General features: G+C 39.4%; 1 protein-coding gene and 1 long non-coding RNA gene across 5 annotated transcripts in view; one reads left to right on the top strand and one right to left on the bottom strand.

Moving 5' to 3' along the window:
- PEX5L (peroxisomal biogenesis factor 5 like) overlaps nucleotides 1–18,918 on the bottom strand; it is an 89,246-nt gene extending 70,328 nt beyond the window's left edge. For 2 of the 4 annotated variants that reach the window (XM_015871884.3, XM_015871885.3), the window contains exon 1: nucleotides 18,414–18,868. In XM_015871884.3, coding sequence (XP_015727370.2) covers nucleotides 18,414–18,434 — 21 coding nt within the window. In that variant the 5' untranslated portion in view covers nucleotides 18,435–18,868. Of the gene's footprint in view, nucleotides 1–18,413 lie in introns of all 4 variants that reach the window. The other 2 variants (XM_085513242.1, XM_015871887.3) reach the window with 2 other exon arrangements.
- LOC107318262 (uncharacterized) overlaps nucleotides 1–27,462 on the top strand; it is a 97,489-nt gene that overhangs the window by 42,800 nt on the left and 27,227 nt on the right. The window lies entirely within an intron of this gene.

Here is a 27,462-nt window from a genome sequence, read left to right as displayed (position 1 = left end):
GGAGAGGAACCTGTAATTGAGAAACTGCAGTTAGGTGATTGTGTTTGGTTGCATCTAGAAAATCTTTCATAAGGGAACTGGGCAGAACACAAAAGGAAAGGGCTTCCCTTTGTTTTCTCTTGTCTTCTGTAGAACAGCCCAAGTACATCTGAGCTGCTCTGTATGCTTTTGATCAATGGAAATGTTCTGAAGGGAGATAGCAGCACCCACCTGTTTCAGACTGTTTCCAGCAGCTTGTGCCCATGCTGAGCTGCTGCATGGCACTGCTCCCTGCAGTACCTCACCAGTTCTTTTCTGTTGTGCAAAGATTACTCCTAGTTCTAGGAGCTCTGTGTGTCAGTACAGGTTTATGAAGACTTTCAAAAGTATCACTCCTTGGGACTCTGAAAAGGAGCTGTAAGCTAAAGTTGGTCTTATGTCCAAAGTAGAAACAAATGTTCCTCTATGTATTTAGGATTCTGTTTAGCCTCCTTGGATATAAGTCATTTTTGCCCTTATTGCTTCTTAGGTCTAGCAAAACATCATGATGAGTTTTCATAAATATTAAATAAGCCGCTCAATGATGTGTAATAAATGAGTGTTTGAGGGAACAAAGTTACGATTTGATGGATTTTCTGGCTTGCAATGATAGATCTGATGTCATAATCCACGCTGGAGTAGTTATAGAGTTCTATTATTTCATGCTGCTGGCACCTAAAGAGCTCGGCCCCTTCCATCAGTAGGGAAGAAAGCTTGGCAGGGTAGCATTGAGAGCAGGGATGCTCCCAGCAATGTTAAATTAGATTGGACCCTTGGACAGCTGATTGCTTGCTTGTTTGTTTTAGAAGAAAGCTGGCTTGATGTTAGGATTATCTATCACAGAAAAGTGAAATTCAGTCTTGCCAGGAAACCATCTAAAATTGGTTGACCCTTACAAAATGTTTGAAAAGTGCTTTATCACAGAAAGGATGACCTAATGCAAACAAGGAAGGAGAACGGGCGTCCTCAGCTTACTGCTACAATTTATGCAAGTAATTACAGAGAAATATCATCTGTTTTTATTGTCAATTAGAGATGTGCTTTTGTAAAAATTTGTCTTAAATCTCAGATGTTTACATAATACTGATTCTTCCCAGATAAGGAATGTGCAAGGATTAAGCTCTGCCTGAATTCCAGTCTGAAGAAAAAATACCTCAAATTCTCAGTTGTAAGTTTGCAACAAGCATCAGATTGCCTTTTCAGAAAGCATCATTTTTATTTTTTTTTGACAAAAGAAAGTGCTGAGAATAGCGAAGGCAGCAAAACACACATATCACCCAGAGACATCAGCATAGTCTACCTGCCCTTTGCTGACTACTCATTTTCAGATAATTCTGTGTATTTTTGCATAGTGTGCAAGATATAATTTCTATTAGCGAATCTCCAATTTGGAGATTTTAAAGCAAAATGCCTTCTCTCTCTCCTTGCTATGACAAGCTTCTTCCTAAGTAATTATTACCACATGGTTAGTGCTGGTTATGAAATTAGGAAAAACACTAATTAGACAAAGCAGGTAACAGTGCGGAAAATGTGCTGTGTGCATCCGAAGTGAACTGCTGCATCCTGCTTGACTGTGAGCGCACCAAGGGGTGCAGCAGCTTGTCTGTCTATTGTCTTTATCATTGCTTGGCTTTCCAGCAGATGTATTCTGAACACACTCTTGACTTAAATGAGGAATTGCTGTCAAATTCCGTGGTTTGTATTACCCCAGAGATCACGCTAGGTGGTTGTGGTGCTCTCTTCACATCAAGTGCCATCCTGCTGGAATCAGGGCTTACAAAACCAGCACGTGCTTCTGCTGAGAGCAGTGGTTTGAAGCAGGAGCAAGCAGTGATTATTTGGAGGCAAGTCATTCTTTTCAGGTACATGTTGCTTGGACATTGCATAAATGTCCAAGTGTTGTACAGTGGGAGAAGTTGAGGGCTCCTTAGTATCTGTGTTTACACTTGTACTAAGCAATCAGAGGCACCCAAGTACTGTTGCTTTTCTGGGGGCTAACTGACATCCATACTCCCAGGACTTCTGCAACCAGACCAGCAATGAAAATGTTCAGTGTCCTTTGCAACCTCCTGTATCGTGTCAGGGACTTATTTGCAAGAATGCCATTAGCATGAGCCAAAAACATGGCAAAGACCATTGCAGCAGACTAAAGCACAGAGGATCCCAGTCCAGTGTCCAGGAACATAACCTGCAGGTAACAGCTTTTAGCTTACTTGGACTTTGTGCTTGGGACAGCTGCTTATAGGTTGTTAACAGTACACGAGGTACTATTTTTAAAAGTGTACAGATTTTGCAAAATGAAACAGCTCAGGATTATTCCCAATGTCTGTCTTTTATTTTTTATTTATTCATTTGTTTTCAATTGTGTGAGCAAAACTGAAAGCAGACACAACAAGTTTCATAAAGATTTTTGGTACAATTATGTTTTTCTGGAGCTTCAGGAGGAGGCGTCAGTATTAAGATTTGCAGTAGGAAATGTAACTTGTTTGTCTCATTAAAATTGCTGACTGCAAATTGGTCTTTGTTCCAGTTGTTCTCTAAAAGCGTGAATTTGTCAGACAAATTGTTGTTGCTTCGTGGGGGACTGCAGGAGGAGGAATTTTTTCTGTAGATCAGCTCCACACACATATGGTGTGGGCTTAGTGGAATTGCAAATGCCATGTTTCCTTCAGGCACTGGCTCTTGCAAGAGGGAAGGAACTGAATGCAGAAAAAAGGTGCCACTGCTGGGTGGGATTCTGATTGCTATTCATGTAAACCTAAGTTAAGCACTTTGTCTTAACTGCGAAGGTGATATAACAGCCTGCACTGCCCTTGGAGGGAGCCTGCTGATTTCAAAGGCACCTGGGGAGGCAATTTAAATACTGAAATTTAGGAATGCAAATTCTGCTTTAATTTCCAATCTGCCATAGACTTCCCATAGACAACAGAAAATTGTTGTGTTGATTTAGGTGGTTTTTTTTTGCAAACACATTATGGAGATGCTGGTAGAAACTGAAGTTAAAGGCACTGAAAGCATGTCTTTATAACATACACAGGGCACATCTTTCTCATTAATATCCAAGGTGCCCAAAAAACTTGGGAGTGATCACATGTTTGTATATCCAGGTTTTCTATCTGTTGGCTATGGTGAAGTTTTATGATGATTTTCTTATCAGAATCTAGATTGAGACTCCCCATGTATATTTTTTAAGACAGTCTCATGCAAATTAATTTTTCTTGCATGTATGAATGGAAAATGAGCAGGTTTTTGTACTGTGCGGGTGGGTGCCTGCAAATCTAGAAGAAATAGATAAAGTGATTGATTCCTTTTACAGCTTTCTCAAGCTAATGTCTTCTCCCAACTTTCATTCTGTCTCTCTTTGTTCACTACGGTCAGCCAGCAAAAGATGCTGAAGCTCAATCAGATGGAGTAGCTGGGTTATACAGCAGAAAGTGCTGATGTGAGCTGCTTCTTAACAGGTTGAGCTGTCTACTCACACATCCCTGTGGATGTGCTGGAAAACAGATTACTTCTTAGTATATTCATATATGTTCTTTCTCAACTTGTTTCATGCTGTGTACATACAGGAGAATTCTTAATGGTGCAAGATTTCCTGTCCTATGCCTCAAAAATAATAACCTGCTGTTTTGTAATAGTTAACGCTTCTCAATATTTCAGGACTCATTTCACTCTTTCACTTTTAATCTAAAAACCTAGAGGTTTTCATCTAAAAACCTAGAGGCATTTGGTAAGCATCAGTAAATGTAACTGCTTGATACATCTCTGTAAGGCAGGTTGGGTAATGTCCCTAAATAATTTTTCTAAAGAGAGGAACTGAGCCATAGAGAACCTCAGAAAACAGGCTGTATTTACAGCCACAGTGAACCATGTGTGCAGTGATACTCTTGGGAGCCCTGGTGCTTTTCAAATATCTTGGAATTCTAACAGAAGACCTTTGGTACCTACAGGGCCAACAGCACACCTGTAAATATAAAGCATGGCACTATGGTTCATATTCAGGTTAGAAGAAAATATTGAAGTCGGTTAAAATGGAGTGCGAATCTTTAGAGTTCCTTTGCTGATGGTATTCTGGTATTTACTGTTAGCTTTGCATTAATGCCACATCTCCTTTATTTTTGTGTGTGTGTGATTTTATATATATAAATATGCATAGAAGAAAACCCCCAAATTTTATTTTGCCAAAAGTCACTTACAGTTTTAGCCTTAGTGACTGGTCGTAATGAGGATGCAGCTATTGATTTTCTGGGGACAAGACTGTTCTTATTACAGAGAGGTTAAAGTTCTACCAATTTTCATGGTATCACTAAATATTTTCTCATTACAAGTCTGATAAGAAGTCAGAATGGAAATTGCTTTGCGTTCTCTTTCTGTGACCTTTCAAATGACTGTCTGACCCGTCATTTTTTTCTGCCTGAGGTAACAGCTATACAAACTATCTGCATAAGAAATCCATTCTTTTCCTGTATCTTGTATACATAAATGATCTAAAACTTGCATGGAATCAGACTGTAGTTGATTTGCATAGTCTACTCTTCAATCTACCATTTGAGAATTGAAGTTGCATGGTCAAATCAGCACTTTCAAGTAAATAGAGCTACAGAGCGGAATCTCTTCAGAAGCATATTGGTTGAAAAAAAGTCTCTCATAATCCTACACAAATAGTTTTACATTCCCCAAGGCTCCATTATCCTCTCATTTTGGCCATAAATGCTAGCTTTACAGAGAAACTCTTCTTTTTAAATACATTTCACATTTTAGATTAGGTGGGAAATCATCTAAGAGGCTTGTACTTCAATTTGTTGAAATTATAAAGTATATAAAGCTTTATTTTAAGAAGCTGCAGAACTGCTGGGCCTCTTGTGCCTTGCCCACTCATAGACAGGGCGCTAATGTGCAGATTGATGCACCAGAAAGTTCCCCCAGCAAGAGCAGCACAGAGTTTACTGCTAAATGATTTTAAAACTCATAGTCTTTTTTGGCACCTGCCCATGGTATTTTTGTTGGTGTTAGGTAATAAAATATGAAGAATTTGCAATTTCGAGGGTCGATAGGTTCTGTCTCATGGTTGAATTGTTCAGGCCATTTTCCTGGAGCCATTGGAAGTCTGTTGTTTTATGGTATTGCCACTGCTTAATGTATTGGTTAAGTTTAGGTACCAAATTATCCTCAGCTCATAGCTTCATGCAAAAAACACTTTAAATTCTACTTTTTGTGGGAGGTGAAGGACTGAAGGGGGACTAACTGTAATTAAAAGTGTGTATAATTGCTCAGTAAAATGGTCTCCTTTTTCTGAAATACAACTGCAGCTTGCTAACACATATGAAGTCAGTGTTAATTGAGTTATATTGGGTAGCATGGCACGATCCAACAAGTCTGACATACGGGGGAATTGCAAGTACCTCAGATGCTATCTGTGCTATTAACGTATCACATTTAGTTACTGGGGAAACTCTTCAGTATCTTTCAACTCGAATATTTCAACTCGATCTGTTGAACTGCCAAAACGTAATCTAAGTAATACTGATATATGATATTCATGAGATAGGCCTTAGTTAAACAAGATTCCTAGCATGCTGTAGTTATTGATAGAGCTTTTAATTATTATTCTTTTAGCAACTACTTCTAACAGTTTTAGTGTAATTTAACCCCATAAAGTAAACTATGAAAAGAAAGAGATGCCTTTCCCATGGCTTTCCACCTAACAACATCTTGGCACTGCCACGGAACTGCTTGCCATAACCTACAGATGGAGTCGCCAACTTTCAATGACCACAGGGTAAGACAAAGTCCCAGACACAGATCCAGCTCCACAAACTGGGCATTGCTGGCCAGGTTTTCCTTGTTGATGCTTCCAGCTGAGGATGTGCAGATTTGTACAAACACAGCACAGTAATGTGATATGTCTTGATTAAGGCTTATTTTAAAGCTTTGTTTTGAGTTAATAAAACTGCAAGGGAAAGGTACAGGAACATTATCTTGTCAGTGAATTATGAAGCATCAACTTCTTTGCTACTGGATAAATGAAGTACTAGAGAGAGAAAAATAATTTCATCATAATGTTAGAAATTCAAGGTAAGGAGCTCTTTTAGCTAAGTAAATCTGACAGCATCCAGGTAGAGATTAATTGCCCTACCTCAGGTCTACTGAGACTGTGCTAAATGAAAAAGTAGGCTTTGTTTCATAAACAAGTTGATTCAGCTACTTAGTCCCTATAGTGAGATCTGTTGACTTCTACTTGTCTTCAATCCTAATCCAGCATTAAAAATATGATACATGTATTTAGCTTTGAATTAACAGTATTGAGTAGTTCCTGTAAATAAAATAAACTATCATCAAGTCCAATGAGAAACAATACCATTTTTTCTTTTCAGCTTCCCTTTAGTTTTGACTTTTAGAATTCCTTCAATGAAAGGACTGTCTCCAACTATAGTCTGCTTAGTATTCTTTAACTATAGTTAAACTTTCTTCCCAAATTGGGACTTATGCTAACCTATTTCCTTTAATGACAAGTTTGGACTCTTATTTTTTTTCCCCTCCATTCTGAGTCTGGGCAGAAATGATTCCTACCTTTCTTTTTTCATCTGGTGAATAAGCAAATTGATTTTAAGTTCATTCAGCAAAACAGCCTTCTGTTTCTTGACCTATCCTTTTTTAAAAGCTTGTAATAATTTTCTTCAACAAGACCAGAGGTGAAATTCTGGTTCATCCAAAGGCAATGGAAACTTTTACACTGTAAGATCATTTTGTGCCATATATAGCAAGAATGCTGCTACCTGGAGGGTTGTTCCTCCAGCTATTCCAGCTGCCAATTTTGTCCACTGTAAGTGAACTGAAATACTCTGCTGGGAACAAGAAGATAGAGATTTCTCATCACTTTAAGTCTTTAACATTAAACTAGATGCTTTTTGAGTGTATGCTCTTATTCAAAGTGTTATCTTGAAGATTGAGTAAGTTGGTAAAGTTCATCAGCCAGTATCATGTTACAGGTCAAAAAGAAGAAGAAAAGTTGATCCATCTGGTCTTAAAATCTTTACATGGATTAGTTTTACTATTAATTGTGCACCTTGGCATATTTCTATTTTTAATTTGTAGCTTAATTCCCATTCATAAATGTATCATTGGCTCAAGGCTCATCATTCAGTGAGAGCTTCTGCCTACTTTTGTCTGTAGTTGCTCACAGAACGTTTGTCTTCCAGTGAAAACTTAACTAGTTTTAAAACATCATTATTTTATGCTACCACAAGACTGATTTTTTTTCCTTATTTCTCTTGCAGTAGTTGTTAAATTGGATCAGAATTTATTCTGGGCTTTTTTTGTGTTTGGTTCTGTCCCCCTTGGGAAACACCATGTGGAAACTCAGCAAACCAAAATACCTTGCTTAAAGCAGTACAATAACTTTCAATAAAAATGAAAATATTGAAGTATCTGTACTAAGTGAATAAAATTGTTCAAATGAATTATAAATAATATCTAGATGAAATCTAAGAAGAGACTGTCTCAACTTATCAAGAACACGTTAAATGAAGCACTGTTAATCAGAAAACAGTGGTTCTTTTGCCCCTCTACATCTCTTTCCAAGTGAAAGAATTTGTGGGGATGAATGGTGTAACAAGCAAAAGTTTAGATTGAAGCAAGTGTGTTTGTTCTAGAGAAGAAACCATAAGAAATAAACAGGAAATGGTGACTGAGGGCTGCTTAATGGCACACTTACTCCAAAGAAAATCCTGCTCCATTAGTAGCACCATTATCTCCAGCTGTATTACTCTTAGAAAAAGGTCATATTTCATTCTTACAAGCTCTCAGAATCTGACTCGACAGAAATGAAGTTTATAAGACAGCCATGAAATGTTTTGCTGTGGAAGCCCCTCTGCACATTCATAATACATCTGAAATGCATTTTTAAAATATTTGTATCTATTCTGGGCTATGAGATTTTCATACCAAATTCACATAACATTCCGTCCCTGACGTTTTGTGCAGTTTTGTTTGCACCACTCCCTGACTCTTATTGTCTGCCTGTATGAATTCTTTATGTAGAACCAAGCACAGATGTGGTTAAGAGAGAAATACATTGCAGGGAGGGAAGGAAGGGTTCCCAAAAGATCTTGAGCCTCCCTAAGGACTTCATAGCATCTGTGATACCTGTGTTCCTTTTAGATGGTTATATCTGGCAGTAGACTTGCATGCTTGAATTAGTAGATACGCAGTTTTCATTTCCCTACTTTGCTCTCAAAGCCTCGCTGTTCTGAAGCAATCTCCCTCAGTGATGACCAGAAGATTGGGATTTCACTCAAGGATTTCCAGCCTCTGAAAGTCTGGAACTGTTCTTCTTTCTCAAAGGTTGGAAATCAATCTGTTTTCTGCATGTTATATATTTTATGCAAGCTGCCTGTCTGCATTTAGTCTCTATCACAAAATAGAAAATCCTTTTAACATTTTCCCCCAGAACTTACCTTGCAATATCTTGGTAGCATGATACTGGCTTGCACTGGCCTTTCTTCCCTGGAGCCTGACATCAGAGTCCAAACGAGGTCATTAATCTAAAAAAGGTAGTGGTCTCATCCTAGACTTTGTTACGGATGTCTGCAAATTCACACTGCAGAAACAATACCTTGCTCAGTCCAGCTCCTATGTGCTCTGCAGCCTCTGCTTGAGAGAAAGGCTCAGGGCTTCAGAAGCGTATTGCTAATGGTGAGGACTGTACGGCTTGAGCAGTGCTGTGTCAGGATCAGGAAGCTTTTACTGTGCCTGGGTTCCTGTCAGTGCTACTAATTCAATCACTTACATATGCAATAAATTCACATGAAAAATTAACAAATACCTAGCCAGTAGTGCCCTCTGTTCTTTCTCTTTTTCCTAAAAATCTATGCAACTTTATCTGAAAATGATTGGGTTTAATGGTTTCTGGATGTTTTTATCATTTTTTATATTTCAGCATTTGATGAAAAGGGATTCTTTCTTCTATTGCCAAATAGCTTCTCACTATTAATCCATGGTATATATTATTTAGTCGATACTTTTAGTATCTCACATCAGGTTCCCTTCTAATTACATCTGTGTCGTCCCTTAAACTAAACGGGTCTCTGTAGATGTCTGAGGGGTGTAGCTCAGTGACTGGCACCGATCTGTTCCTTTCATCTTAAGATCTCTGTGTGATTTTATTCTGTTTAAATTTCTAAGATCTGCTACAGGCAATTTTTTAGCATGATCATTAGTGGTAATAGCTCTAAATGTATTGTGGTATATGGGGAGAATTGGACTCCTTCCTCCTCATGTGCAAGAATCCTAAACAAGGGAATTGAGATCCGAGTATCTTTCCTTCTTAACTTTTCTGAGTGGTTGGTGATCCCCAGAGAGCTGGTCTGGGATTTTACAAGCAATAGCCTACAGCCCACATAGTCTAATCACGAAGAAGTTTATTTCAAACTGAGAACTATTTAAAGTGAAAGCTATGGCACTTAGCAGTAGGCTTTATTGGGACTGGCTCCTCGCATAGCTTAGGAAACAGGGTGAAGTGAATGTGCGTATCCTCCCTTCTCTGCCTAAGGGGTCAGACTGGTATTTGTACTGGTTATGAAGCTGCTGTTCTCTTTCTGTAGACAGTTAAAGCAGTTGGTAACAAAGTGGTATTTCAGACACCTTAGCCACCTTCCTTCGTCTGTAGAAGCGCTCTAATGGTGGCAGCTTTCCTACCTGGTTGGCAGGCTCTCATGGCTTTTTTTTTCGACTCTGCTACAGTGAAACACCTGCTAACTACTCCGGAAGCCTTTTGCTCTGAGTGGCTTCTTGTCCTTCTCTCAGAATTAGTCATACTGGATCTGCTGTGTTCACTTCGTACATTTTGACAATGCTGTACCTTGAAAAGCTGCTTTGAAAATTTATCAGTACAAGACTTTCTGACCAAAGCAAGCAATGTTCTCTTATTCCTGAAGGTTGTTATCACCTGCTAATGTGCCTCTGTGAAGCAAATCAACATTGGCCTTGCAGTGTTATCCTGTTAATAGTAATTCTATTATCATCTTTTATTACAGACTTTGAGCATACAACATTTATGAAGTAATGTATCGAATGGATTGTGTTACAATTGATTAGTCAGATGTAACTGGGATTAGACTGGGACACAGTGGTACAAGCCAATTTGTTCTACTATCTCAGAGAGTTCCTGACTCTCTAAACTTCATGTTCAATAAACTCCTCCCTTAAAACTCTTGACTCCTGACTTCAGGATTGTGCCTTGATGACTTGTGTGGAATGAGGCTTCTCCTCCACACCCAAGAATCAGGGTCTGTTTCTGCTGAAGTTAGAGAACTTTCAGAAAACAAGGAGAATATTGTTGGGTTATTGAGTTTGTCTTCTGCTGTCATAGGCAGCATGTCATAAAAAGTCTTTCACAAATTGATTGTTTGATCTTTAAAGTAATTAGGTCTTCTGCCTCTGCTATTCCAGTTGGAAGGCTATTGGAAATCTTGATTGGTCTAATGATCAGAAACCTTCTCCTAATTTCCAACCTAAATTTATTCACAGGCGGTTAATATCCATTTGTTCTTCTGCCAGTTTTATCCTTAGCTAATTTAGGTTTTCTGTGTCTGGTGTTTATCTCCCTGATGCATTTACATGCTGTGATTATGCTCCTGCTGAGCCATCGTTTTGCTCAACAAAATAAGCCAAAATCTTATGGTGTCTTCTCATAAGACACCCTTCACCTTGATCATTCTACTTTGGACATGTTTCCCTGCCTCTCTTCTCAGCCAGAGCTTTACTCAGTTGAAAATTTGCTAGTGGCATTGTAAGTTGGCACTGACTTTTTCCTGACTCTTCTAGAAAAACTCTTCTGAAACCAGAAGTGCACCTGCTTTCTTATGGGTATATTGATGGCTTATAGTCCTCCTGTATGTGCAAGTATGTTCTAATATTTTCCAAATGGTATTTTACAGCTTAGAGTAGATTTTTAGTTTGTTTGTTATCGATGCATATCATGCTGTTAAATTTCACTGTGTTTCTGTTGTTCCAACTTGAAGTTTACATTTCCTTCTGCATAGTGACCTGATGCTCACCAGTACTGATGATGTTTCCAGTAATCAACAAATGTAGTCAAGATCTTTCTGTTTTTAGTATGTTAGTGGATGAGCTTATAAGACATCAGTTCTAAAACTCATCCACAAATAACCTTGTTAATAAACTTTCTTCAGTCTGATTTTAGCACTATATTTCTTATTTCCCCATGAACGGTTTCTTGCCTTATGTGTGTTTTCTCCACTATTTCTCATTTTCTCCAGCTTCACTAATAATTTATTTTGATGCGCCATAGCAAATGCAAAGACCATGGAAATCAGTCAGTCAAGTTTCCTTTACCTTGAAACCCAGTTATGATTACAAAAAGTTGTCAAGTCAGTTATGCCGACCCAACAGAAGTTTAATCAAATCTGTTAGGGAGGAACTGAGGTAATACTGAGATGTTGACTCAGTGTAGAATCTTTTGAAAAATCATATTCAGGGGCTTCTTTTTTTTCCCATCCAGTATAATATGTGTCAAATCTTAATATTGTACATTTTTTCTTTGCTTCTTATTACGCATACAAAGAAAACCAAACATTGGAAGTAAAACTCATGTACCAGTGACGCAGAGTTTCAAAAGCCTGAGAAGAAAGCAATGGGATATTACACTGCTTGTAATCATTTTAAGCTGCTAGAAGAATTTGCTGAATACAGTCTTTATGGTCCTTAGGCATTTTATTAGTAATGATATTGGACATTGATGAAAATGCATCACTACAGAAAGTCACCTCCTAGTTTACATGTTATGACACCTGATTTGGAAGACAACTGCTTCTGTGTGTTTTGTAGTATCAGCTATTTCTGAAATAGATTGTGCAAACTTCATGGTGCAGACAACTAGGAGATAGTTCCTGTGCTGGATATGTAAGAAAAACAAACTTGTCAGCTTCATTCTAAACAATATTCCAGTATTTTCACCATTTTTATTTCTAACCATTGCAAAAATGGTAGCTAATTATAGTAGTCAGGTGTCTTCAGGCAGAACTGCTTTAAACATGAAAACTTTTCTTTAAGGTTTCTGCAGGCTCAGCTTGCTTAGAAACTAAATATTTTTAAAAATACAAATTGTTTTCGGATGATGAATATTTGAATCAGCATTTCCTAAAGTGTACTGTAAGTTTCTGTATGCAGTTCCCTTGTCTTTCCCACGCTTTCATGCACCTTGTCCCATTTGGGTATTTCACTCTGATCTAACTTGTGTGCTTCTAGTCAAACTTTTTGCCTTCTTCCCTTGCACAGTATCTACATGCTTCCATTCTCAGGCTGCTGGCTTGCCTTTCTCTACTTGCTCTATTAACAGTGGAGCCCATTAAACTAATTAGCCTTCAAATATGTGTAAGCTTATGCTTTCAAATAATAATAGGGCAAAGTAATCAAAATAGACTCTCTGAAATAGACAGTGTATGCAAAGCAAATATATTTACTAAGACACATGCTAACACAAACCTTGGGCAGGCTGATTTTCCGTTGCCTAACAGCAGTCAGCATTGATTTATGAATTGTTGATATCAATGTAGATAAAAATATCTATGCATATACATTGAAACTGCATTAATGGATTGTGGTTTAGTTTTTAGAAACCTAAAGCTTCATTGTAAAAATTTAAAGTGTTTGAGTAATTTTGCCTGAACTCTTCCAGTAAAACCAGTGTAAGTCTCCATGCAGCGGAGTGTTTTTCTACTGATGATCAAACCTTGGCTATAATAGTTCTGCCGGTGCATTTTAGAATATTTAAAATCATGGTTTAAAATAAGTAAATAAATAAATGATAATCACTATTCAAGCCTAACACACATGCTAAGTAATGGATATATGGAGGGTGTCTCAGCAAAGGTAGATCTTGGAAGCAGAGATAAAATCTGGGCTTCTGTAAGGCTAAAGAGCTGCCCTCTGCATCATGCTATTATGAATTGTGAAAATAGTGGTAGATTGTAAAATAAATAAATGAATAATATGGATTTTAGAAAAGCAAACAGTGCCTCTTTTGTGAAAGCTACATATTTGAAATAGAATATCATTTAGATAAATATGCAAGGTTCAAAGGAACAGCTTGGAGCTGTGTCAGAGGAGGGTCAGGCTGAGCGTTGGGAAAAGGTTCTTGATGAGAGCATGGTGGGTGTGGAACAAGCTTCCCACATATGTGGTCACAACACTGAGCCTGATGGAGCTCAAGGAGTGACTGGACACATGCTCTCAGATACAGGGTTTGGATTTTGAGTGGTCCTGTGTGGAACCAGGAGATGGACTCAATGATCCTTGTGGGTCCCTTACAATTTAGGATTTCTCTTGATTCCAAGAGTCCCTCTTAATTCCCTTCCAGCAAAAATACACTGAATTCCATGAGCTTATGTGCCTTTTGTAAGCTTTTCTACTGGGTTCTTGTAAGACTGCCTAGCAGCTTCAAGGAATGCTTTTCCATACCAGCACTGCAAATACTCTGCATTCGTATAATTTCGGTATGCCTCTTAGCCAAAAGCAGTTTATCACCTGCTCTCTTTGTATGAATATCTTTCAATGAAAACTAACTCATTATTTTTAGCTTGCTTCATTTATAAGCAGTTTATAATACACTCTTCAAAAACTGAAAAGCTACTAGTGAGTAATTGGAAAATATCAAAACAAAATGGAAAACCTGCCACCATAAACACTGCCATAGTATTGTAAGTACTTTTAGAAAACGTTTGAATAATGAAAAATCATCAGTTTATCATAATGGAATTTCAGTAAGGCTGGGAGTTATGATTCATCCACATCGCTAGGGATCAGTTGGCATTCCAGCTCCATGCTCAGACTTGTAGAATTTTGTAGCTTAAAGTCATTAAGTTTCTGTTGATCTTAACAGCTGAACAAAGATTCAATTTAGCATTGAATTCAATTCTACATTGTGCATATTTTTATGGGCTGCTTTATTCATGTACAAAGTGCATAGCTGAGCAATTCCATTTTTGTAACCATAATTGATGAATAGCTTGAGTTTTACTTATTTTAAGTAGTGCAACCAATGCTGCTACAGTATTTTTAATAGGTACCAAATAAGCAAAGATGGGACTTGCATCAGCAACTAATTCTGTGACATTCTGCTCCACTTTTCCCAGTGAGGAAACTGTGTCTTAAGTGTTGGGAAATCAGAGCAAAAATGTATTTTATAACTTCTAAAATATTTATCAACACTTTTTTGTGTGCAATAAAACGTGTTGAGCCCCTGAAGTTTAATTATGCAAGAATTGTCATGCATACATGGTGATTTTTTCATAGACCTACTGCAGTCCTGCATGTTTGGGCTTAAATAATGAGATTTTACAGAAATGTGAGTGATCATTATGGTTGGCTTCATCTAAATGTGAAATGCCAATGGTAGAACATTAAGTATCTTTAACAGCGCAGAATGCAACCCAACAATTATGGGCATGAAGTTGATTGCATATTCAATTAAAAGTTGAGGAGACTAACTGTCTGATCTGGAACTTGGCCAACACATCATCACTTTGAGTCTGTTCTTGCAAAAACGTGCCAAAGGAACTCACTCTGATAGCCATGTGTGGTCAAGATTTCTGCTTTATCTAAATAAAGCCATTTCCAAACATAACACATAAAATCCCATGCCAGCATTTGGCAAAGCACCTCTTCTGTTCAAGCATTTGTGCTGGAGAAAGCTGACTGTGTACAGCATCAAGGCAAAGAGGTTTGAAAGCATTTCTTCTGTATTTCCTAAGAAGCTGAAAGCTGCTGAAAATCCAATTCTATGATTGTCATTTACTTTCCATCCATTTGTAGAGCTATCATAAAAGTCAATGGGAGGGATTGATACCAAGTATAAAATACACTGTGAAAAATTTTAAATGTATTATTGTTGGTTGTTAAAATGATAGACATTTTAGAGCAGTGACTGTGGGATGAACTCAGCTCATGTTCTGCTTCCATCTGGCCTGCTATTGTTCCCTTGAAGAAGATGGTAAACGTGCCCTAGTAAAGAAATACTCTCTCCTTCACCTGTACAGTTCAGATTTGGAGTCACGTATCTGTGTAATCCCAAAAAAGGCAGGAGGGCCCCTAGAACTGCTGAAGTGTAACTTAGGTATGACCCTGTAGCCATCAGCCTTTGTCCTGTCAACATCTGACTTTCCTGGAATTCAGTAGGGCTGCTTATGTAACTGGAGGTATGCACAGCTAATCTCGGGTTCTTATCATGCAAAAGCCTTGCCATGAAGGCTCAAGCTTCAGCCACATGAAACAAACAGGCTGGTAAACAGTACACCAAAATGAAATGGTTGTGATAGAGTAATAGCTGTGAGGGAGCTCCCATGGCAGTGTTCTTCCTTGCATCCTGTTTCTGTTTCTTGCCTCTGTGGAAGGCCGTTGCTTTTCTCCTGGTCTTTTATGTGAAAGCATGCAGTGCAGAAGGAATCAGAAAATAACCCTTAAGAACGGTACCGGGGAATATCGAGTCAGTGGCTGAGCCAGTAACACCTTCTTGTGAGGTTATTGCCTTATTCTGTTTTTTTTTCCCCCTCTGTCTGGGATTTTAGCTTAGAAATAGTGTTTCTGTATTGTGAAGATTGACTTATAAAACAGTAAGTGGAAAATGTAAGCCTAGGTCCTCAGGATAAGCCAAGTATCTTCCCGAGATTGAGAAAAAACAACGTACTGCAAACTAAAATTTAAGAAGAGATGCACTTACTATGGCCAGATGCAGTATAGTGCTTCAAATGTCTTCATTTCAGGTGACTTCAGCAGTACACAAAGTATATTTCACCTACACCTGCAGAATTCACTGAACTCAGAAATGCTCCACTGAAGCTCACAATGCTTGATGCCTGTTTGAGGCAGGTTTGCAGTCTGAGGAAATTATGTTCATTACGTTGTGATAGTTGATAATGTTTTCAGTTTTTAGAAGACCTGGAAGAATTAGCTGAGTTACAGCCGGTCATTGATAAAATATTGGCTTTGTAAAGTTTTTAACTAATTATATTGAGGAGTAATTTCTGCAGACCTTACTTCTGAGACCAAAACACAAGGAATAAGGGAAATGACGGCTGGCATTCTAAATCAGATCCTAAATTTGATCACTGTACATTCAGAAGAACTTTCGCCTTAAAGTGTGTGGGATCAACCTTTATGTATCTGCATGCTTTTCAACAGGATACGTAACACTTGATGCTTAGGTGCTCAGTTAGGATTTCATTCAAAAGCAGCGGAAGCTGTGAGTGCTCAGAGCCTTGATAACCCAGATTATTGTTATTAACGAGTTCAGGTATTATTGACTTAGGTGCCTAACTTAATCCACTCAAATCTGAATGGTTTTATAGTTCGCATTCATTTTACATTGACAGATAATTGCAAATAGTTTTCCTTACATTAGTAAAGGTCTTACAGAAACTTTTGGGAGGTGTTCAGAAGGGACCTGTCATGCCTGGGACGTGTCTGTGTTTTGGTTAGCAATGGTTAGGTACTGTGCTTGTAGGTAACTGGCAGTTTGCATTCTAATGAGGTTTAATAAATGTTACAGTAGATAATTTCACTGCAATTTAATTAGCTCTTTATTGTCTTTTCTGTGACTCACTTAAAGGCTCTAATTAAGGATATAGTAAACACAAACATTTTTCCTAATGCTTTAAGTTTTTTTTAGGTGGTTTTTGAAGAAGATTGATGTTTCCTGTTAGGGCAGAAATATATTAAAAACCTTGGCTTATGTGCTCAGCTGAGTTCCTATTTTTTAGCAGACAAGTGCAGTGGATCTGAATAGCATTTTAAATCAGCTAAGTTGTAAAGTGAATTTGGATAGGGTTGGATTACATTTGAGCTATGAATGTATTTTGAAAGAAAACAAAAATGAAAGGGTGTTTTGAGCTGTTGTTTTTTGTTTGTTTGTTTGTTTTTTAATTGCAAATTTGATTTGGCCTTTTAATGATGGAGACAGCTTACAAGGTTGCCAGGGACCTCAGTGTTCCATTACACTTCCTTTTAAAAAGTGTTGTATGTTGAAACCTTGTGGTGTATTGGCCATAGCAAAGAACTGCTTTCTTCTGGGTATAAATACTTATTTGTCAGTATCCAATTCATTAACTTCTGCAACAGGATTGTTTTTGTGTTACCATAAAACAATGCATGCTTTAATCTTATTATCATAAATAGCAAAATGTATATTGATTGCATCTCCTGTTAAAACATATTTGCTCTTCTATGGCAAGCTCCTTTGTGACACATTATTTATCATTGTTGAGATCAGGCAGCACCAACATGAAAGAGTAACTGGTATCATTTGGGTCAGAGTGCCGAATCAAATCCTCGTTTAACACATATTATGTCCACACTCCTGTGTTTGACATTGACTTGAATGTTCCTGATGACCACTGGCAGGTTTTAAATGCTGTGCACTTGCACCAAAGAGAAGGGGGCAGCTCACACCTACCAGAGCAGCGCTCTGCAAACAGCCTCAGTACTGACAAACGCCACCGGTGCCACTGTACATGATAAAAGCATCTTGTCATTCCTCACAGTGAGTGCAGACCCAGATTGGGTCTGAAAGCAAAGAAAGAAATTTGGGAGAGCTGTGTAAACCTTTGCTCTGCTTTGGCATGTCCTTCTCCTTCAAAATAGCTTTGGCTTTCCAGGGAAGAGCCATGTGAAGGAGAGCAGGAGCCAAGGTTAAAGTCATCACGTCCAAGGCACCCGTGTGTTTTTATTTGGGAGAGGCATTGTCTGCTATGGCACTGTGGATCAATAGCAGCAGGAGGCAAGATTTCTGCCTCAAATGTTTAAGTCACTTAGACATGTGTTTGAAATTCACTCTACAAAGTCATTCCAGGGCTTAGCAAAATCAATCCTCATCCCACGTTGGGAGGGAGGAAATAGAAATCCATCACCTTTTAACACAACACATTGTGCAAATCAACAGCTTCAGTGTGACATGAAATCTTTGCAGATTTTGCAAAGCAAGTGCTCTGTCTTTTCCCTTATTGTTTGTCCTTCACTTGACATACAGGAAGAGATGCATCAAGAAGATGGCAAGAGCCATGTGTCACTTAAAGCGTGCCATAGCAGCGTTTGCCCTGGAATGCTCCCTCGAATCTGTGTGAACAAGCAGGCACTATACATCAATAAATACACAACTTCATCTAGTTAGAAAGTTGAGCGCGCCCCTTTGCCGCCCTCCCCCTTTGAGCAGAGCTGCCCCCAGGCGCGCTGTCCCCCTCGCTCGGCCCCGTCTCACTTGTTGCACGGTGCCCTGTGCCATCCCCATCCACACCCCCCGCTCACCCCGCGGAAACTTCGCAGTGACCCGTTCCGGCGGAGCCGCCTGCGCTGCTGCTGCTGTCCGGCTGCGTGCAGCCTCTTACCTGCATGTGGCCCTGGTACATTCTGCCGGCTGTGCTGCGGGTGCCCCTCAGGCCGGCGGGTCGGGTGCACGCTGGGAGGGGGCACCTCTCCTGTGCGCTCGGCTGAAAGGAAAAAAAAAAAAAAAGAAAGAAAAAAGAGCCTAACCCTGGAAGAGCTATTTTTGGGAAAGATTCAGTTTGTCCTGGAAGCTCCCGTATTGCTCTCGGTAACCCGACCAGGCGGGCTGCTTCCTTCCCTCCTTCCCTCTCGTGTCTCTTCTCCCTCTCTCCCCCTTCAATGCGGTGCCGCAAGCTGCACGGAGCTGTTCCTCGCGGGGTGCTGGGGGGAGGGCAGGGCGGGCCGGGCCGCGGCGGCGGCGGCTGCGGGGCCGCCGGGCGGGGAGCGCCGCGGGGCGGAGAGGGGCCGCCCGCTGCCGGGCCTGGGCTCGGCCCGATGCTGCCGCCGCCCCGCCCGGCCCCGGCCTCCGCCGCCCTCCTCCTCTTCTCCTCTCCTCCTCTCACTCTTCCTCCCTCCTTCCCTGCCTCCCTCTGGCCGCAGAGGGAGCGCGCGGCTTCCGGGGGACGCGCGGAGCCCGCGGAGCGAAGCGGGTCCCGGGGAGCTGCAGCCCCGCTGGGGCCTGCGGGCTTCCGCTGCAGCAAGGAATATAAAGAGTAGCGATAACGCTTAAAATAATAATATTAAATTTTTTTAAAAAATTGAAATTAAATATACGTGTACGTGTCAAAACGTAAGCGTGACAGCAGCACCAAAAGTCGGAGCGCCCCGCCCCTCCCGGCCGCCCCGCTCCCCCGTGCCGCTGCTGCTGCGGTGCGGGGAGAGTTGGGTGTCCCGGAGCAGCGCGGTGACCTTGTATGTAAACTGGCACATCGGGCCTGCGGCGTCCTGAAGCTGCTGCTCACCTTGCCTTGGATCGAGCCTTTTTTCCTTTCCCTTTCCTCAGACCTTTAACTTCCAATGTGCTAAAAAACGTGGGTGTAGACGTACCTGTATTCAGTAGCACAATAAACATTCAGTGCCTGACATTTGCTGGATGCTGTAATTTTTCGGCTCTGAGCTCTCTAGTTTTGCTGATAAAACTCCCCAGAACTTTTACATTGCGTCAGAGTGACCACAGCAAACCAACCCCAAGCATCTTCTGCCATTAGAGCAGTGTAAAGTAGGTTTCTCATTCCTGGAGCTGTCACATCTGTATAGTCACAGTTTTACTGAAATGTTCCTATTTAACTAAAAAAAAGGGAGAGGGGAGGGGGGGAAAGGTGTGTGGAAGGGGTGGGATTTGTAAAGTCATCAGGAATGGCACCAGCAAAATCTAGCCTTTTCTTTTGCTTAACCTTATCATTTTATCCTTCATATAGCAAAGGAGGCAGTTGTCTTACATCCAATGAATGTGCATCCAGCTTGCCAAGGTTTTCATGCAGCCTGAGAGTTTATTCATGTGTTGATGATAAAAAAGAAACGCAAAATGAATATTTTTCTACCTAAATCCCTTAAGCTACTTTGAAAACCTCAATTAAGAGCAAATGCGCTTAAAATATGTTTCTGGGGATTGTCTGTATGCATTAGATGTATTTTACTGTGAAATGCTACTTTGTAATACAGAAATTGACTGCATATCAGTGGAAAGATTGGATGTGAATTATTGTGGTTTGACTTAAGGTATAAAATATAGAATATAGATTTTACAAAGAGAAGTCCCTGTGCTCAGTGTAGAAGATAAGTGTTGATGAAAATTAGCTGCTTCTATATAAACTTGGAGCCTTGGTGTCTCTGCTGTTTGTTAAACAGAGAGGCGTTAGGCTCTCAAGCTTTTAGTCATCGTGTGTCTGCACTCTTTTTGCTCTCATTGAGCTGGTTCACAAGCTTTCTTTGAAGATTCCTTCCTTCCCTCCTTTCTCCTTTCCTTCTTGCCCCCCTTCCATCCTTCCTCCCAGGCAAACACTGGTAAAATTTGGCAAGACCCAGTGCTAGATGTGAGGTTTTGTAGCATAGTGTGTTTTGAAGTAGGTTTTTTTTCTTTATTCAGCAGAAGTGGCTGCACTGGTTGCTCCATTTGTTGATACAGTGGCATACTGATGCTGCATTTTTCAGGATCAGGTGGACCCAGGAATGTCAGGTGGATCCAGCTTCTGGCTTTCTTTTCAGCGGGGAACTCAAGGAATAGGTTACACAGCAGCAGTCAGAGCAGTGGGGAAGCAGTGGGGGGTGTGCATCACTGGTTGAATGGCAGCAGTTTCTGCTCCAAGAGCTGTTCTTTAAATATCCTTCAGTGCAAATCACGTACATGTTGCACCGTGCTTCCCCAGTTGTAAACTGCTGTTGCTCCAGCTATATTCACCAGAGGAAGCTTAAGCTTAAGCATGTTTTTCTCTCTGTCTCTTCCTAATCTGAAACTGATGCATAATAATTAATGCTTAGTTATAAATAAAAATATAAAAAATGTGCCACAGGATGTGGGGCAGAAAATATTAGTTTGCAGTTCTGGTGTGTAATATAAGGGCTTTGCAGCTTTGAAAATGGTGAATGCCAGCATCCATGCTGTTTGTGACTCTGCTCTGCGTAAAGGTCTGTTTTGTTATAGGGCATGTTTAATTACGCAGGGTTTGCTTGCATAAAATGCTTTAAAAACATTTGTTTCTGTGAAAAGCATTTTTTCTGTTGTGTTCCTTTAATAGCAGTTTGTGTGCCTGCAATAAGACTTGAACCAGTGATATCTGTGTGCTGTGAGCTCTCTAAGCTTTGTTGTTTGTTATGGCAAAAATGGGAAAAACCATGGTGAAAAATATGAAAGTCATAATGTTTGTTAAAGAAGAGTCACCATATGGCTCAACAGACTTTAATTAATATTAAACTGATGGGGGAAAATTTGCTAAAAGTCAAATAAAAATCCTTTATTTCACAAATAAATGCTCAGAATTTGTTTTCAAGTACTTATGTGGGGCAATGAGGGTAATCAGGAAGCCTAGGGATGACAGTGGGATTGTGAGAGCATTTACAGACCTGCCCAAGGTGTTTTTGGAGGTTCTGGTAGTTACCTCATTACCATCAAGAAGCTGACATTTAACTCCCACTGGGAGGCATTTTGATTTTCGATAGCTGCTGGTATTTCATTCTTTTAGGCCTTACTAATGTTTATTTCATCCAGGACATCTAAGAAATAGTTTTATCTCATCAGCTCTGAAACCACAAAAGGTGAAGCACATAGGCTCCAGGTTAATAACTAGTGTCACAGTATTTGTCATTAACAAACTAACATGAATGAGTCTGTGTTTTCTATGGCAAGATACCACACAGCAAGGGCAAGTCACAATTTTTGTTAGGGAAGCCACGCAACCATACACAGACCTGAATGTTCTAGTGTAGGAAATGTAGCAAATGTATACTCAGTGTGAAACATCTACTGAAGTGCTCTTCTCCAGCAGGGACACCTTTCGGAATGTGGGACACAGTTAATCTGAAGGAGAAGTTCCCATAGCTATAAGCTGTGTGCAATGAAAAGTGCTCAATGGAAGAGGGTGAAATTGAGAGTGATTTTCAGTGCCATTGGAGGCAGCTGTTTCCTGTGATATGCTGCGTTCCTGCAGCTCCAGAAGCAAAACTTTAAGAGAGAACTTTGGGGAACTCAGTTCTGTGCGTGCACAACCGGTTTTTGTCTCCACTGCTCTGCTGTGCACTGTGAGATTCTCTGAACCGTTTGGTATTTCTCATGTATGGCAATGGATTCTGTTGCCAGCACCCAATGGGAACATATGTTTGGTCATAAAGACACAGATTTGCTGCTTTGTTCAGTAGGAGATTAATGTTGTGATGCATATACCTTAAATAAAACATCAGTCTATGAGCTCATGTAACCATGGAGATAAGTAATTTATATATGTGGAAACTCGTTGGGTTCATTGAGACCTAATCTACAAATTTTATTAAGAAATAGATCTTTGCTGACCTTAATACTAATGAATATTTTCATAAATAGCATTTTATTGCTAACTGAAAATAATTGGCCTAATTTTCTGCAAACATAGACCCCCCAAAAACCTGCTTTATTCTTACAGTCAAGTGAAGTGCAAAACCCATGAAAATTGGGCTCAGTATTTAATGCACTAATAGTCTCAAATCTCATTAGTAACATAGCATTAAAAATAATATATTTATTTATTTATAATATTGTTGGTGTGGCAGATTCTAATTACACTGTATTTAGACTTTTTCTTCTAATTGCAGTAAGGTATGAGCGGTACAACCACACACTGATAGAAGTGCTAATTATTTCTATTTGTGTATTTACACTTTGCTTTTACACGCTACCGTGATTTAGGCGTCTTTAGGGAAGGCACATAAAGGAGGTGTTTGAGGTGCTTTGTGTACTATAATGAATAACAAACTTGAGCAACGCATAACCCAAAATTAATTTTAAAAAGCTGAAAGTTTTGTTAATGATGCGTATGAAGCATTTAATTAACAAGACTCAGTGTAGAAACCACAAGTCACAGTAACAAATAGAATGAGATTGTAGCTACCCTGAGCAGAATACTAACAGGCCATTCTTCGTGCTGCTGCACTCACACCACTTCTGTTCTCCTGTAATCTGACAGCAAGTACCAGCCTGGAGACTGTCAGCAGAATGAAGAATTTGTCTGGACACCTATTTGGTTTCCTAGCAGAGGAGCTTTTGTTTGGTTGCAGGGAGATTGCTTTTGGTGTATGTGTAACACTATTTTCCACATGGAAATGCCTTATGCATTAAGGGGCTTCTGCTATAGAGATAATGAAATGAGAAGAAAGTGGAAAGATGCACTTTCTAAGATTCCAAAGAACTTTTTCATTTCAATGGCCAAATAGCCAAAGCTTTTCAATTTTACTGAGTTTGGGCTCTGTTGTGCTTCTGCTGAAGTGAAGCCAAACTTCCTTTTGACTCCCCTGAAATAGAATGCATGGATATAGGCCTCATCTCTGCAAGCACTGCAGGTATATATCAACTTGTATTATTAAGCAGAAAAAAAATTATGAGAGCTATGGAATCGTGCATCTTCACTGGAATGACTTTGATTGTAGTGCAGCATGAGGGTATCAGGTTGATTATGGGATTCTCAGAGTTTCAGTGTGTAAGTCCACAGCCCCCAGGATAACCAGCTGTAGTGTTTAACTCTCCTGCTGTGTGGAAGGTTTCACTACTGACTTCACATAAATATGCATTACTGAAATTTATGCCCTTTTCTCTTCTTGTATTAGCCAAGTAGATGTGGAGATGTTTTCCTTGTAGCTGCTTTGTACATGTCTGTAAAAAACATTGCACCTTCCTCAACTTATTTTTCTCTTCACTAAGCATCCTCAGGTTTTGTCATATAGATTGGCTTTTCTGTATCTTGGTTATCTCTCTCATTACTTTAGTTGATTAAGCTCTGCTGAACCGGAATTTTGCCATTGTACTTACTAGCCTGCAACCTCCTTTCTCAAAACCACTTATCAAGTCTTTTATGAATTCTGATCACATACTTGTCTTGTTCTCACAAGCTTTATTAGCTTTGCACTGCATCTAACAAATATGCTTTCTATTCATTTAGCTATCATTTATCAAAATACCAAATTATGCATCATTCTATGGAATGTCACTTGGGAAACCCCTCTAGTTTGAAGTGAATCATCAGTAACTGTTTTCTGAGTTGAATTATGCATCTATCTAACAGTGACTTCATGTAGATCATGGTTTTCTCAACTGCTTATGACAATATCATAAAGTTCTCATTGGAAATACCTGACCTTTTTAGCCTATTTGTGGTGCCTGTTACCCTGCACAGGGATAATCTGAGCTGCTGCTGACTCATCCTCCTACTATACTTAAATTGTTTGATTAATTATTTTAGCATTCTTGCTGCTATTGGAGGTAGGCTTTCTTTCTTGCCTTAAACTAATTGATGAAAATCTAGTTTAAATGGTTTAATGTTGCTAAAAATGTTGATATAGCGCTGCTACATACATATAGTGCATGCAAGATGTTAAGTGATAGAATGATTTGTGGGGTTTTTCTTTGATAATTCCTTCATGAGAAAAAAAAAAATGCTTTTCAGATCTCAAAGTGAAAATTCTTGCTCTTTAATTAGGTGATGTCCACTTGTGGTTACTGCTAATATAGACAAAATATTCTTCTTAGTATATTGGCTACTCCTCTATTTGTTGCGCTCAGCAAACCTTAAGAATTTACTGGACTCAGTTAAGCATCCAATTAAGGAATGACTCCATGCAGTTCTATGAGGGGTTTCCTGGCAGGGAAATACTCAGTGTTGCTGCTAAATTCTGTGCAGTCTGCATGAAAATAACACTCGAATACTTTGTGTCATAGATCTTCTTCATTAGGAAAGAAATGGCATACCTGAGTAGAGAGATTTCAGTTGAAGTATGAATATTCTTAACCCCTGCAGAGATATTGAAATACAGAGAAGTTACAAAACTAAAACACTTATCACTCATGAATTACTTTTAAACTATTGATTTAAAAGCATCTTGAGAATAAGTGCTGTTATCTGCATGTGGTCCAGGTGGAACTAGAGTTTGGGAAATAACTTCTAGCTCCTCTCTAACTCTGGAGGTTGTTAAACCGCGACTCTACAGATTGTGACGTTTTGTGATCAGTGGTTCCAGAAGGAATCATGAGGGAGATTTCAAGGAACCCTTTAAGGATGTCTGCGGACTGTTAATGTTGTTTTTCATTAATTGCTACAGCACTGGGGAAGCAAATACTGTGCCAGAATTTTAAATGGGATAGCTTAGTAATTACAGGCCTTTCAGCCTGGTGCCAATCCCTGGCAAAATAATGGAAGATTGATATGGGACATTATTAGTGAAGTAATAATCAGGAATAATGTAATTTATGGCAGTTCTCATTGGTTTATGGAAAGTATAGCTTGCCAGGCTAACTCAATAACTTTCTTTTGACATATGATGTTTGGTCAATAAATGTTGTAGTGCTGATGTAATATATTTATTTGGACATTTATCATGGTTACACACAACCTTTGATTAAGAAATGAGAAATCAGATGGGCAACACATTAAAGGGGCTTAAAATTGCTTTTCTGTTAGTCTTAATATGGAAAGTGGGAATCATTATCTAATGGGATCCCATAGGAATTGTTGGGCCGTGCTCTGTTTCTCATTTCTTTCAAGGAGCTGAAAAATACTGATGGCAAATATATATAGGTGGCATAGTGTTTTTAGTTTGGAAATAAAACTAACTTATGAAAGAATCCATAGTGCCATATGCATTAGTAAAACAACAACAACAAAAACCAACAAAAAAGCATATATATGAAAAAATAATTTGGCTTACTTTTGCAGGATGAGCAATACAGTATCTGGAGAAACAGTGCCAAAAAATGTATTTAGGAGATCACAGTAGATAATTGGTTGAATGTAAGATTTCCCTGTCCCACACCCCTCCAGTATCCAGTGGAGAATGTGCTTTCCTCAGTGCCCTTAGAGATCTGTGCCAGTTAAAAATTCCTTATTGCACAGATCAAGAACAGGTTGCCGACACAATGTTAATTGATGCCACAGGAAGGGAAGCAGATAGAAACACAGAATTGTTTAGGTTGGAAAAGACCTCTAAGATCACCAAGTCCAATCCCAATGCATCCCCACCATGGCCACTGACCATGTCCCTCAGTGCCACACCTCCACACTTCTTGAGCGCCTCTGCATTCTCAGTTATCAGCAACAATTGTGTTTAACATGCTGAGATAGGAAAAGAATTATGTTTTATGCTTATGTGGGAAATATCTTGGTTTTAACACCAGTGAAAATGAGTGATGACAGAGCATGACTGGGCTCTGAACTCTCTTTTGACAAACGGATAGACTGAAAGCTGACTTTGTCAGTGTCAGGTAAACCAAGTTTATTTTAGAGTCTCTTTCATCACCATGTGATAGTGTAGGGTTTTAATGGGAAGCAAATGCACAAAGGAACAAAAAACCTCAGAAAAATGTGTTGGCTTTGGCTTTGGGATGATGTAACTTACTCTGTCTCCATTGCCAGAAACAGAATAAAAGCATTGGATTCTGAAGAGTTAATTTTCAATGTCAGTATGAGTGGTGCAGAGTGCAGAAAGTCATAGTTTGTTGTGGAGAGATTTTTTGTGAGGTCTTTTTGGTGCTTTTGCAAATCTCATCTGGAAAATGTAAAAGCCCACTCACTTTTTCAGACCATATAAAAATTATGTTGTAAAGTTGTGCAAGAGAACGAAAATAAAAGAAAGCTTTAACAGGAGAATACTTCAAAAGGTTTTATTCCTAACCCCTGTTACGTTACAATTTTTCATTATTCCCTTTCTGCTCACCTTAAGGTGAGTTGTTGATTTGCTGTAATGATGTCTTTGCATCATTTTCAGAAAGAAGCACTTCCTCACTTTGTCAGAAAATGTTCTCTGGTCATATGAGCACAGGACCTGGTTTAGGAACTTATGTCTTGTAATCTGGCTGTAGCATTGATCCTCTAAAATTGTCACTGTCTCAGTCTGCCTAGTTCTGCTTTCTCTGTTGCGCACTGGGGCAGCAGGGCATGTGTGCTATTAGCTGTACATGCCACAGGGCCAGCATTGGCTGATCCAGTCTGTTACTGGCAATTCAGCTTAATGGGGGATTTCAGATTCAGGAGCAGATGTGCTTAGAGAAAAAGTAGTGAACAACAATCACATATAAATACACCGAGTGTTATAAATACAAACATACCATTGCGCCACGCTTACTTTCATCATGATGGACAACCTTTCACTGCTACAGTACATACACAACAATAATAGCTGCAAATCCCAAAGCAGATCCTCAGCAGGGATAAATTCTCAAAGCTCCATGACAACAAAGTTGTGATGACTTATACCTGCCAAAGGCCTGATCTTACTGAACAACTCCACCCAATTCAGGTGGAATTCATCTTGTTGCAGAGGGGTATTTACATCCTGTGTTTTAGGCTTAGGGAGTAAATCCTGAGTGAAGGACTTGGATGGCAAAATAGGTCTTGTGCTGCTTTGCTGTGCTGTATTTCACCTGCTGTGTTGCAGCAA

This window comes from Coturnix japonica, chromosome 12, assembly GCF_054131305.1.
Source record: "Coturnix japonica strain WE chromosome 12, WE-NBRP24, whole genome shotgun sequence".
Lineage (NCBI taxonomy): Eukaryota > Metazoa > Chordata > Aves > Galliformes > Phasianidae > Coturnix > Coturnix japonica.
Note: the sequence above shows the minus strand (reverse complement) of the source record. Positions and strands in the feature narration are given on the sequence as shown.